The following is a 14,516-nucleotide window of genomic DNA, read 5'->3' on the forward strand; positions in this document are numbered from 1 at the left end:
TGTTCAGTAGTATTCAGCTGGATTAACAGGAAAGATCCTTCCTCTATAGAGCCTATATTTTAATGAGTCACCAGAAATAATTGATAGAACTTAAAAAAAGGCTTAAGACTAAAGATATAACAATGACTAAAAAATAAGACAACTTTGAAAAATTGTTACTAAACCATAAACATACTGAGAGAATAATAATGTGGAGCTAGGAAAGGCTAAAAGGAAGATTGGCACTGCACTTGGGACTTGTGGGTAAGAAATCCATTTGATTGTGACATTACCAAACGGTTTGAAGAAGCTGGCAACTTATGAAGGTAAAATAATTACAGGTTAATGAGAGCAGATAAATGTTAAAAAAACATCATAAGATACACTTAATTTTCAATATGCTTCACAGTTTACATGGGAGTAGTTTAACTTGTTCATCTTACTGGTTTTTTGCCCATTAATATCTTGTACAGTGTTGGTATCATCTGCCCACAGTCACAGCCCCGGTGTGTCAGGCATAAGGCGAGACTGACTTCAGTGCTCTTTCACAGGCTGCTCTTGCCTTGAGGGGAGTGGGAGAATTTGTGTTCGGTCTTTTCTCAACTTTTGTAATTACTGCATTGAAATCACATCCCAGCTAACTTCATTATCACTGTATTTACTGTCTACCTTTAACCTAAAGGATGAGAATCTCCCTGGCAAATCATGCCATCTGTAGGTTATCTGCATGAGACAAAGTGAAGTCTCTTTCTAGCCCCTAGCTATGGCATTTCTATCATTTGGAAACAGGCACAAAGAGAAGGTGGTAGAGACCCCTGGGCTGCTAATCCTTAAAAAGCAACTTGTTGAAGTTATTATGATTTTACTTTTAGTTTAGTTTTGTCTTGTCTTTTATTACCCCTTTTATTGTCTTGTCTTTGTATCTAGAAGGCTTCAGTTTGCAAAGCTATGTATCTGTCAGTCTTCTTGACATGGCTTTCACTTTGAATTAGTGTTCAGTAAAGGGATTAGCAGATAACCATTTCAGGCTGTATTTCTTTACACAAAAGGGTGGATGTGGTTTGAACAGGCTGCCGAAGCCAGAAAGAGAAGTTAATTGTGTAAACCAATGCAGGCAAGAGCTGATCACCTTTCTGAAAAACAAGACAGTGCTGCACATAACCTCTAACAAGATATTTGGGGTCAAGTTGATGTCATCTTGAAGAATCAATATTTACTGGGCTTTATAAAGTTAGCCTTTAAAGAGCCCCAGGCATTTTCTTAGGTCATTAATTTAGAAGAGGGAAGGCTACAGTGGCTGAAGACCACGGCTGTGAAGGTTGTATAAAAATAGGTGAAGAGACAGTCATGTGCTAATGTGTGGTGGTCTTTCTACTTAGGTTCTTTCTACTCAAGCGTTGGGTACATGTATTGAAAGGCTTTCTTGGGCTCTTATTGACTTTTTTTTTTTGGTATCATTAATCTATAATTACATGAGGAACATTATGTTTACTAGACTCCCCTTTACCAAGTCCCCCCTACAAACCCCATTACAGTCACTGTCATTAGTGTAGTAAGATGCTATAGAGTCACTACTTGTCTTCTCTGTGTTGCACAGCCCTCCCCGTGCCTCCCCCCACATTATACATGCTAATAATAATGCCCCCTTTCTCCCCCCCCTTATCCCTCCCTTCCCACCCATCCTCCCCAGTCTCTTTCCCTTTGGTAACTGTTAGTCCCTTCTTGGGTTCTGTGATTCTGCTACTGTTTTGTTCCTTCAGTTTTTTCTTTGTTCTTATACTCCACATATGAGTGAAATCATTTGGTATTTGTCTTTCCCCGCCTGGCCTATTTCACTGAGCATAATACCCTCTAGCTCCATCCATGTTGTTGCAAATGGTAGGATTTGTTTTCTTCTTATGGCTGAATAATACTCCATTGTGTATATGTATCACATCTTCTTTATCCATTCATCTACTGATGGACACTTAGGTTGCTTCCATTTCTTGGCTATTGTAAATAGTGCTGCGATAAATATAGGGGTGCATCTGTCTTTTCCAAACTGGGCTGCTGCATTCTTAGAGTAAATTCCTAAAAGTGGAATTCCTGGGTCAAATGGTATGTCTATTTTGAGCCTTTTGAGGAAAATTATTGACATTTTAAGAAACAACTCTTGCATCTGAACAGAAGTAGGTAAGCCATTTTGTTTATCAAAAACAATGGGCTTAGTTTTTCTGGGATGAATTCTGATGTCATTTTGGATTCTGCCTTCTAAGTGTGCTAATCACAAGAGCAGGTCCCTCTTAGAATATGGCTCATCCCTCCCTCTAACAAACTTGAAAGCTTTTAAAGTGAAGAATTGCAGTAAAGAACATTTACTTTATGATGCTGGCTTGAATCCAAGTCTAATGAAAGGCTTTTGATAAATATTATCATTTGCACTTGTTATGCCATCCAGTAGAAGTTTTCCCCTGGGTGTTTTGTGTATGTACGCGCCTGTACTCCACACTGGGCTGCCAGAATCATTTGTTGGTTAGAATAGAACCTTATCTTCTATTTGTTTTAGTCAGTGCTTTTAATAAATGTTGTTGACTAGATAAAGGAATGTATTATGTCAAATTTTATCTTGGCTGTAACAAAACTAGGATCCTGTGTAGCCAGTATGAAAGTCATAGAAGCAGCTTTGTTAGGCTTTGATCCCAGGATGTTTGTAACAAGTTCTTGGTCATATCTACTCAACAGATAAACTTAGGAATTGAAATTTTCAGACGTCTTTCCCTAGTGCATTTTGTCAGAAGAGGCTTTAAAATTAATCAGAGAAAATTGCTGCTGCTCTTTCATATTCCTACTCCCATCCCTCCTCTCCAGGATCATTTTCCGATTAAATACAGAAAAGAAAAGGCATGAGAGGTTTGTTGGGACTGTTGAAGTGTTTATTTGTTTTGTTTTTTTTTTGAGAGGGCATCTCTCATATTTATTGATCAAATGGTTGTTAACAACAATAAAATTCTGTATAGGGGAGTCAATGCTCAATGCACAATCATTAATCTACCCCTAGCCTAATTCTCATCAGTCTCCAATCTTCTGAAGCATAATGAATAAGTTCTTACATGGTGAACAAATTCTTACATAGTGAATAAGTTCTTACATGGTGAACAGTACAAGGGCAGTCATCACAGAAACTTTCGGTTTTGATCACTCATTATGAACTATAAACAATCAGGTCAAATATGAATATTCGTTTGATTTTTATACTTGATTTATATGTTGATCCCACATTTCTCCCTTTATTATTATTATTATTTTTATTTTTAATAAAATGCTGAAGTGGTAGGTAGATGCAAGATAAAGGTAGAAAACATAGTTTAGTGTTCTAAGAGAGCAAATGTAGATGATCAGATGTGTGCTTGTAGACTATGTGTTAATCCAAGCTAGACAAGGGCATTAAAACATCCACGGATGCAGAAGATTTCTCTCAAAACAGGGGTGGGGTGAGGTTCTAAGCCTCACCTCTGTTGATCCCCAGTTTCTCACCTGATGGCCCCCTTGTGACTGTGCCTGTCTGTTGAAGTGTTTTTACAAGAGAATCTGATGTTTAATATTTTTATCTGTAATTTGCTTTGGATATTCATTCTGAATTTTTATTCTTCCTTTTCAGCTATTTGAGAACTTCTACTTTGGTACCCTACAGCTCAATTCAATTCACATCTCTCAGAGGTTCACAGTAGACAGCTTTGGAAACTACGCCTCTTGTGGACAAATTGACTTCTCCTGATTTGGATCTTGGGAAGCACTAGAAATTGAATATCCTCACAAGGTTCTGAGGAAGTGTACTTTCTTTTTAATTACCAAAGAGGGATTTGGCTATTTGGGAGGTAACTTTCCTGGGTGGTTCCCCATGGACACTGTGGTCTCTGATGGTTATCCACAGTCATCAAACTGTCAGCCATGATGGTTGTGGGCACAAGGAGAACCTGTGCCTATAACCCTTGGCTTGTTCAGCTTTCACAGAATCTGCCTTTCTTTCTGAAGCTCTTCTCTAGAAATATGAAGCCCATTGGAGCTCATATATGCATCATTTCTTAGACACCTACTGATTTTGCCCCAGCCATTAAACTCTTGTATTACCAATACTTTAAAAGAATTAGACATTTGGTTTTATTAATATCTCCACCTAAATCAAATATCTACAATTTCAGATGGTTTGATTTTTCCTTTCCCCTAACTTTTAATCACTACCCAGAATTTCTTTTTTACCATGGTAAAAAGCACATAACATAAAATTTGCCATCTTAACCATTTTTAAGTGTACAATTTAGTAATATTAAATATATTCACAGTGTTTTGAAACTTCTCCAGAACTTTCTCATCTTGCAAATCTGAAACTCTACACCCATTAATCAACTCCCCATTTCCTCCTCCCTCAAATCCCTGGAAACCACTAGTCTTCTTTCTGTTTCTATGAATTTGACTACTTTAGTTACCTCACATAAGTGGAATCATATAGTATTTGTCTTTTTGTATCTAGCTTTTCTATTTATCATAATGTCTTTAAGGTTCATCCATGTTGAAGCAGGTGATAGGATTTCCTTCCTTTTTAAGGCTGAATGATATTCCGTTGTAGTTATACACCACATTTTCCATTGTAGTTATACACCACATTTTGTTAATCCATTCATCAATCAATGGGCACTTGAGTTCTTTGACCTCGGGGTTATTGTGAATAGTGCTTGATTAGCATGGGATGACTCTGCTTTCAATTCCTTTACTACTCAGAATTTTATCTTTAGCAAAATAACTGTTAATGTTTTTACCTTTGACTTTGATCTGTCCCTTTTTTTTCATAAGTTGTTACCTATTTATATTTGTTAAATCCCTGTTGCTTCACCTTCCCCAGCCTTTGCTTCCCCAGCCTCACTTTCCCCAGCCTTGCTCTCCCATGCCACTGATGGAGTTGCAGTAGTAGTGTAGCTCTTTTATGTTTACCTCTCAGGGCAGCAGCAGTAGAAACATGATGTTATCAGACTGTACACAGTTCCTTGGGGAAATGTCAGCTGCAGAAAGTACTCCTTCCTTACCACAGATCGGCAGGAAGAGGGAGCTCCCAGCACAGGTTTGCGCCCCCCCAGTCAGTCCTGCCATGTGCTCTACTGGTCACTGTTACCTTTCATCTCCCCCTCTTCACATCCTTTCTCCCTCTGTAGCTGCTTTCCTTTTCTTTCTTTCAGTCCTCATTCTTACCTTGATTTCTTACTTTCCGTGACAAGTCTGGTTCTGAACCCTGTATGTTAAGGTCACACTATATAGTGAGGGCTGAGTATAACACTCAGGTTTATTTATAACTGTGAATTGCACAGATCATTTGTGAATAAATGAACTTCCAAAGTACCTGTATTTTTTTTTTTTTGGTATCATTAATCTACAATTACATGAGGAACATTATGTTTACTAGACAGCCCCCTTCACCAAGTCCCACCTACAAACCCCATTACAGTCACTGTCCATCAGCATAGTGACATGCTGTAGAGTCACTACTTGTCTTCTCTGTGTTGCACAGCCCTCCCCGTGCCCCCCCCCCCACATTATACATGCTAATCTCAATGACCCCTTTCCTTTTCTCCTCCCTTGCCCCTCCCTTCCCTCCCATCCTCCTCAGTCCCTTTCCCTTTGGTAACTGTTAGTCCCTTCTTGGGTTCTGTGATTCTGCTGCTGTTTTGTTCCTTCAGTTTTTTCTTTGTTCTTATACTCCACATATGAGTGAAATCATTTGGTATTTGTCTTTCTCCGCCTGGCCTATTTCACTGAACATAATACTATCTAGCTCCATCCATGTTGTTGCAGATGATAGGATTTGTTTTCTTCTTATGGCTGAATAATAGTCCATTGTGTATATGTATCACATCTTCTTTATCCATTCATCTACTGATGGACACTTAGGTTGCTTCCATTTCTTGGCTATTGTAAATAGTGCTGCAATAAACATAGGGGTGCATCTGTCTTTTCCAAACTGGAGTGCTGCATTCTTAGGGTAAATTCCTAGAAGTGGAATTCCTGGGTCAAATGATATTTCTATTTTGAGCTTTTTGAGGAACTTCCATACTGCTTTCCACAATGGTTGAACTAATTTACATTCCCACCAGCAGTATAGGAGGGTTCCCCTTTCTCCACAACCTCACCAACATTTGTTGTTGTTTGTTTGTCTTTTGGATGGTAGCCATCCTTACTGGTGTGAGGTGATATCTCATTGTGGTTTTAATTTGCATTTCTCTGATGACTAGCAATGTGGAGCATCTTTTCATGTGTCTGTTGGCCATCTGAATTTCTTCTTTGGAGAACTGTCTGTTCAGCTCCTCTACCCATTTTTTAATTGGATTATTTGCTTTTTGTTTGTTGAGGTACGTGGGCTCTTTATATAATTTGGATGTCAACCCTTTATCGGATTTGTCGTTTATGAGTATATTCTCCCATACTGTAGGATGCCTTTTTGTTGTCTTGGTGGTATCCTTTGCTCAGCTTGATATAGTCCCACTTGTTCGTTTTTGCTTTTGTTTCCCTTGCCTGGGAGATATGTTCATGAAGAAGTGGCTCATGTTTATGTGGAAGAGAATTTTGCCTATGTTTTTTTCTAAGAGTTTTATGGTTTCATGACTTACATTCAGGTCTTTGATCCACATCAAATTTACTTTTGTGTATGGGGTTAGACAATGATCCAGTTTCATTCTCTTACATGTAACTGTCCAGTTTTGCCAACACCAGCTGTTGAAGAGGCTGTCATTTCCACATTGTATGTCCATGTCTCCTTTATTGAATATTAATTGACCATATATGTTTGGGTTAATGTCTGGAGTCTCTATTCTATTCCACTGGTCTATGGGTCTATTCTTGTGCCAGTACCAAATTGTCTTGATTACTGTGGCTTTGTAGTAGAGCTTGAAGTTGGGGAGCGAGATCCGCCCACTTTATTCTTCCTTCTCAGGATTGCTTTGGCTATTCAGGGTTTTTGGTGGTCCCATATGAATTTTTGAACTATTTGTTCCAGTTCATTGAAGAATGCTTTCGGTAATTTGATAGGGATTGCATTGAATCTGTATATTTCTTTGGGCAGGATGGCCATTTTGATTATATTAATTCTTCCTAGCCAAGAGCATGGGATGAGATTCCATTTGTTAGTGTCCTCTTTAATTTCTCTTAAGAGTGTCTTGTAGTTTTCAGGGTATAGGTCTTTCACCAAAGTACCTGTATTTTTCTTTTAGGATTATCATGCCATTTTAGTTTGATCCCCTTAGTCAGTGTGTGTGTTGGGATACAATGTTGCCATCACTTATTCATTGGCACAGATATATCATTCATCCAGGACTTACATATTGTTGACTGCAGGGTTATTTATTTTCTTTTTACTTTGAAATTGTTTTATTTTAAAATTTAAAGACTTATGCATCCTTTTAAAATATGAACATTTAAGATTTATTAGGTAAGTTTATCATACAAATCTGTTTACAGCAGTAACTAGAGAAGTGGTCAGATTTTCCAGCGTAAAATGTCATGGAATTTAAATCACAACTTGGACCTTCAGTGACTCAAATGTTTTATTCCACACAATAAGGTCTGGTTACTTTTAAGATGAAATTCCTGCCAGAGATACTCTGTCTCAACCAAGTCCTTCATTATGACCATCATCTCACACAATAGGATAGCTGGCCCAGGAGGCAATTCCACAGTGGTTGTTCTGGTCCCTGGCCATCTTTTTGTAGCCATTCATTCCCCAGCCTGGACCCCAGATGTTCTTGACAATCCAATATTTATTATCATCTGATTATGCTCCTCCAAAGCCATTGCCAGCCACCAGAACTCATGATCCAGGTCTTTGCTGCTGCACTTTAGATCATAATAAATGCCTTCTTTGTAGAACTGGAATGTATCCTGGTTTGCATCTATAGCAACAGAAATGGGCCCCACATTTGCCACTGTGACCCCAAGATCCTTCTTCTGTGCAGGGATTTTATGGTATCCAGTCACATTGGCAGCAGAATATTCAGGTTTGTATTTGCAGGTTTCATCCTTTCCATGATATGGAAGGATTGCTCCAAGTCCAGGCCTCTGTTATCAAGAACATACTGGAAGGTGTTATTTGCTAGGCCACCTCTACAGCTACCTTGAGGTCCAGAGCAGTCCACCAGGTTCTGCTCACTCAGTGAAACAAGTTTGCCAGTTTTCCAGAACATCTGTCCTTCAAGAGCACCAGTTGTACTAAACTCCCAGCAAGAACCACACCAACCCTGGTTCTTCCCAGGAGTTACATAGCCTTTCTCTCTCCAGTCCACAGATGGGGGAATCTCTGCAAGTGGATGTTCTTGGAACACTTTCTTCTTCCTGTACTTCTGCTTTTGAAAGCCATTCATCACCTGCCTGAATTCTTCATTGGTCATGTCACCAAACGCATTCATTGCATTGTAAAGCTGTGTTTCCCTAAGTTGTATTCTTGATTGTGCTTGTCAATCATTTTCATATTCTTCTCCCACACTGCCCTCCTCCCTACTTCTTCATCTTTGCCAGATAGTTTCCCGTTGTGTTGCCATCCACTGGGACCACAGTGCATTCAAAGCAACATCAACATGAGGCAAAGCTGAGGCTATTCCCAAGCACAGAATAGTCAGCAGGAGTGAAGGATGCATGTTTCAAAAACCCGATTTGCGTGCTGGGCGGCTGTTCATGAGATGCTTACAGCAAGGCCCCCAGTGGGTTTTTGGTGTCATGCCGTGTACTGTAGTTCCTGAGCTTTCGGTTACCTTGGGGAGGGCTGAGACCAACCTGATTTAATCTAGTTGTTCCTTTTCATCCTCAGCAAAGATGGGGGAGGGGGGAGGAATTCAGAGCCCTTGACAGAAGTGCTCTCACAGTTTCAGGATGGGGTGTGGCGGTTGTAGAGAAATCTGGGATGGGGCCAGGGTTAGTTTTTCCCCAAAAACTTTCTATTAGTAATACTCATTTTTTTATTTAAGTTGGGATTTTACCTCACTTACCTCTGAGTGCTAGATGGTGTATGGGAAGGAGTCCCAGGGATAGTTCTGAATGGCGAAATCAACTGTGGCACCCAGTGACCTCATCTCATTGTGGTGCTGCTGCTTTCTCACTGGTTTCTTTCTTTGACAGCTGCCCCTGGGACATAAAGATATCTTCTTTTGGATGTCAGAGGTTTATGACTTAAATTTTTAGTGAATTTCTAAAAAAGTTTTACCTTTAGAAATGTAACTTTATATATTAAATAAGTAAGTTCTTAATAGAATTGGAAATTCTGTTATTTAGAATTTAGAGGTAACTGTATATTTAAGGACATATTATGTTGTTATTTTTCACAAGCAGTTTGCCCTTTTCACTATCATTCTCTCAGGATGATACGGTGAATTTTTCCAGAGGTTACATGGTATAGCAACATCATCACTCTGATGGCTAATGGAGCATGTGCTGTGTATTTTTATGTTTTCTAGAATTTTGTAAGTTGTCTAGAATTTTGTTAAGTATTGGTAGAATTGGAAAATTCTTCAGTGTATCTTTTTAATTTTCTTTGTAGAAATCTGTAGACAAATTTTTGAGACACTATAGCTCTAAAGAAAATACAGTTTTAACTGCTGTAGAAGGGGGAGTAACAGGTAGTTTTGATGTAGAATTTTTATGAAAGAACAACCGTGGTATATAGCAAATGACTTTTGATGGAGCTAAAAGGATATTTCAAGATTAAGGGTTCCCTCTCACCAAATTGTAATGGGGTAAGTGTTGGAGGATTTGCTATTGTGTATCTAATGAAATCCCCCTTAATATTACCACTTTGTAATTCATTCTGCACTGAAATAGAGTTAATTCGCACTTGACATCACTCCAGATGGTTGTTGAGGCACTGACTTCACCCACAATTTTTTGGAAAAGAGGAGGGAAAAAACTCTCACCATGATTACACAAGATCTGTGTTGTTATAAAAGGAATTTTGTTATGGAGAATAATTTTGAATTTTTTTGTTTTGGAGGGACTTAATGAGTTATTACCAAGTGAACTCTATACCCATGGTAGAGACATGATAAATATTACTTATAATGATTATTTTTAAGTGAGCTCCAGAGCTACATTGTACATTGATGAAAATCCAGCATAATAATGATGCAAATTTTGGTCCAGTTTTACTCTTGCACCCTGCTCCTCCTGGAGCTTAAAGGGAACCTGATGGCACCAGAGGTGGATGTAATTGAGGAACACCTCTCAGATTTTACCTTGATGCCTCCAGGGAGCATGGATATCAAAGCCCAAGGGTGCTATAGGTGAGAAAAAAGGCTGCTGTTGTGGTTTTTATTTAATAGCCTTTTGTTGTTGGTAATAAATGTTCTTCTAAAGAAAGATAAAATAAGTTCAATTTTGTGAAAAAATATGAAGCTAGACACTTTATGCTTTATGCTTTTTTTTCAGTGTTTTACTTGAATTTAAATGTTTGTTTAAAAAATAAAGTTCTTCATCTAGAGGTCACTATTCCCTATGCATTTAAGTACATATCATATCAAGTAATTTTTCACAAATAATAATAGCTAGTATTTGTGGAATGCTCACATTTGTCATGTATTTGTATATTCATTTAATCATTACAACAGCACACTTACGTTGGATTATCATAATCCTCATTTTACAAATTAAGGCTTAATAAGGTTAAGAAATTTGCCCAAAGTCACATACCTTGTACCATACCTTAAAATATGGTTTGTGGACCTCTGGGAGTTCCTGAGAACTTTTTAGAGGTATGTGTGAGGTCCACACTATTTTCATAAGCATACTAAGATGATATTATTTCCCTTTTTCATTCTCATTATCTCATGAGTGTACAGTGGAGTTTTCCAGAAGCTGTGTAACATGGTGACATCATCATTCTTATGTTAATGGAATACAAGCATACATGCTTGTATGTTTTGTTTTCTAGAATTTTGTAAATTGGTAGGTTTAGGTTATAAATACATGTTTTTAGAGATTAACTCAGTTTGCTTTCAGTACTTCTGTGCTCCTACTAGCTATTGTCAGCTGTACCTGCTGTTATGGGCTGAATTGTGTCTCCTAAGAATTCATATGTTGAAGCCCTAATCCCCAGTTGCTCAGAATGTGACTGTGTTTGGAGATGGGGCCTTTAAAGAGGTGATTAAGATGAGACTGAGGCTGTTAGGGTGGGCCCTAATCCAGTCTGGTGTCCTTAAAGAAGAGGAAATTTGGACCCACAGAAACATCAGACTCCTGGCCTGCATTATAGGCCTCCTGGGTTTGTCTCCAAAACAGGTTGGTGATGACATTGCCAAAGCAACCTGCAATTGGAAGGGACTAAGAATTAAAGTGAAATTGACCATTTAGATAGACAAGCTCAGATTGAGGTAGTTCTCTCTCTGCCTTGGTCAGTGGGCTGCTAAAAATGGCTGCTACTCTCATGACATCATAGATGACATCAACAGTTGTGTCATGGAATGCTTGGCATGTTAAGAACTACAAAGGAAATTATTTCAATAAAGGGTCATTTGACAACTAAATCTGTCAAAAAAAATCAGACATGTGCATGCACAGCGAGAAACTATGTATGGCACAGCAAGAAGGCAGCTACAAGCCAGAAGAGAGGCCTCAGAGGAAACGAACCTACCAACACCTTAATCTTGGACTTCTAATCTCCATAACTTTGAGAAAATAAATTTCTGTTGTTTAAGCCACCCAGTTGTGATATTTTGTTATGGCAGCCCTAACAAGTTACAGGCATACCTCAGAGAGAGTGTGAATGTGGTTCCAGCCCACCACAATAGTGAGTCAGATGAATTTTTGGTTTCCTGGTGCATATAAAAGTTATGCTTATACTATACTGTAGTCTGTTAAGTGTGCAATAGCGTTGTTTTAAAAAAATGTACATACCTTCATTAAAAAATACTTTATTGATAAAAACTACTAACCGTCATCTGAGCTTTTTGCAAATCATAATCCTTTTGCTGTTGGAGGGTCTTGCCTTGACCTTAGCTGCTGACTGATTAGGGTGGTGGTTGCTGAAGGTTGGGGTGGCTCTGGCAATTTCTTAAAATAAGAATGAAGTTTGCTGTACCAACTGATTCTTCCTTTCATGAATGATTTCTCTATTTGATGGCATTTCACTCACAGTAGAACCTCTTTCAGAATTGGAATTCAGTCCTCTCAAACCCTGTTGCTGCTTTATCAACCATGTTTATGTAATATTCCAAATTCTTTGTTGTTATTTCAACAGTCATGTTCACCAGGAGTAGATTCCATCTCAAGAAATCCTTTTCTTTGCTCATCTGTAAGAAGCAACTCCTCCTCCATTCAGGTTTTATCCTGAGATTGTAGCAATTCAGTCACATCTTCAGGCTCCACTTCTAGTTCTCTTGTTGTCTTCTCCACATCTGCAGTACTTTCACCACTGAAGTCTAGAATCCCTGCAAATCATTCATAAAGGTTGGAATCAACTTCTTCCAAACTCCAGTTAATATTGATACTTAGAGCTTTTCCCAGGAATCATGAATGTTCTTAATGGCATCTAGAGTTACAAGAGTAACATTAAACATTACTGATCACAGATCTGTATAACAAACTAAATTATGAAAGAGTTTGAAATATTGAGAGAATTATCAAAATGTGACACAGACATGATGTGAGCAAATGCTGTTGGAAAAATGGCACTGATAGACTTGCTCAATGCAGGGTTGCCACAAAGTTTCCATGTAAAAAAATTCAGTATCTGTGAAATGCAATGAAGTGAAGCACAATAAAACAAGTATGCCTATAATACACTTGCTACAGGCAGAAGCTAATGTATCTGTCTTTGAGCTAGACATTGAAGAGATTCACAAAAATGTAAAACAACGCCACTCTTCTTACTAATTTTTGGGTGGTAAAATATAGTTGTTTAATAAAATATATCAATATTATTTTTAAATGTTTTAAATTCTTATATTAAAAAAAGATTTTTCTAAGAGCAATTTTAGGTTCACAGCAAAATTTAGAGGCTTAGTTTTATTTTCAGGTACAGTAAGTGATACTTACGTATCTCACATAAACAGCAGCTCTTTGGGGTCCTCAATAGTTTTTTAGTGTAAAGGACTTCTGATTCCAGAAGACTGAGAACAGCTACACTGTATTATACTTCCTTTTAAATGGATCATATTATACATGATCTTCTATAACAAGTTTTTCTCACCCATGAGTATGTGGTGGGTCACAGTTGTCAATAGAAACGAATCTACCTTATTTTTAATGTCTGAACAATAGTCCATTGTGTGTATATATAATAATTTAGCTGGTTCCTAACTAATGTACAATGAGTTGGTTTCCAGGTTTGACTTATAAACAGTTCTGGATTGAACATCTTTGTGCATTTGTCTTTTTATGCTTGTGAGGTCATCTATAAATGATATTAAATAGTTTTAAAGATGTAGTTACATTTAAGTTTCCATTTTGTATTGCTAAATATTAAATACAAACAAAAATGCTTAAATATGTACCTGTTAACAAATTCATCCAGTTGCTTTTAGACCCATGGGTTTGAAAAGGCTCACCTGCTAATAATCCTCTCAGAATTTAGGAAAACTTTATAAACTATAATTGTCCATTTTCTACAACTCTTTTACCTGTCATCTGAAAATTGGGATTCTCTCCTAAACAGCTTTACTACTGACTTAACATCGTGGACTGTCTTTAGCTCTCAGCACAAGGCTAACATTAACCCAGCTGGAGGGGGCTGCAGAAGCCAAGTCCCACTGGAGTTCTGCCCAGGAGAGTGGGAAACATTTTGACCTTCAAAAGTCTGGAAACTTCTATTGTCTTATTGATGGACATCTTGTCAGTGCCTTTCCAAACTTTTTATTGGGCAACTTTGGTAATTCTAGAAGACTGCAGACTTAAGATAGTACTGGAATGGGAGAGCTGTGATTTCTATGATCTGCCTCTTCAGTGCTTTAGAGATACAAAATCAGCTTTGCTAAAAGCCTGGGGTTGTGATGGTAGAAAAAGATGGCAAATTTTAATATGTCTTCAGAACTGCGTGACAACGTACCCTTTTCTTCCCAACCTGAGAGAAGAACTAACTTAAAAATGCCCACTATGTCCAGGCACTGAGTATATATAATTTTGTACAGTTCTTGACAGCAATTTTCTGAGATAGGTCATATTCTCATTAATTTATAGATAGAAAATAGACTATGTAACTTGCCCAAGAAGCCAGCAATTAACTGGATTCCACCCCCAGTCTATATGACAACAGACTCTGCTCTTCCACTATATAGTGTTGCTATAAAACCATCAAGGCTGTTTTATTTACTGTGAGATGAAGACATTTATGGCCAGGGCCTCATTGCAACAGTCACTTCTAAATCCAGTTGCAAATGTAAAAGAAAACACGGAAGGGGAGCTATTGTTTTCTGTTTTCCCAAGGGGATCCCAGCCAATTGATGTATTCAGAATTCCCAGGCAGATGAAGGGTGGCTATGAACTTTGGAACCTGTGTTTTTCCTACCGATTAAAAACCATGTTTTTCATTGCATTTGATT

The 14,516-nt window shown here is 38.0% G+C and overlaps 1 protein-coding gene and 1 pseudogene across 5 annotated transcripts in view; one reads left to right on the forward strand and one right to left on the reverse strand.

Moving 5' to 3' along the window:
• The window catches only part of ASCC1 (activating signal cointegrator 1 complex subunit 1), a 147,095-nt gene that overhangs the window by 131,520 nt on the left and 1,059 nt on the right, over window positions 1-14,516 (forward strand). For 3 of the 5 annotated variants that reach the window (XM_036998877.2, XM_036998882.2, XM_036998878.2), the window contains exon 10: window positions 3,617-4,300. In XM_036998877.2, coding sequence (XP_036854772.2) covers window positions 3,617-3,733 — 117 coding nt within the window. In that variant the 3' untranslated portion in view covers window positions 3,734-4,300. Of the gene's footprint in view, window positions 1-3,616; window positions 4,301-8,274; window positions 11,908-14,516 lie in introns of those variants that run through there. The other 2 variants (XM_036998879.2, XM_036998880.2) reach the window with 2 other exon arrangements.
• On the reverse strand, window positions 7,637-8,630 carry LOC108395811 (procathepsin L pseudogene; annotated as a pseudogene).

The sequence above is a fragment of the Manis javanica genome, chromosome 7, assembly GCF_040802235.1.
Source record: "Manis javanica isolate MJ-LG chromosome 7, MJ_LKY, whole genome shotgun sequence".
Lineage (NCBI taxonomy): Eukaryota > Metazoa > Chordata > Mammalia > Pholidota > Manidae > Manis > Manis javanica.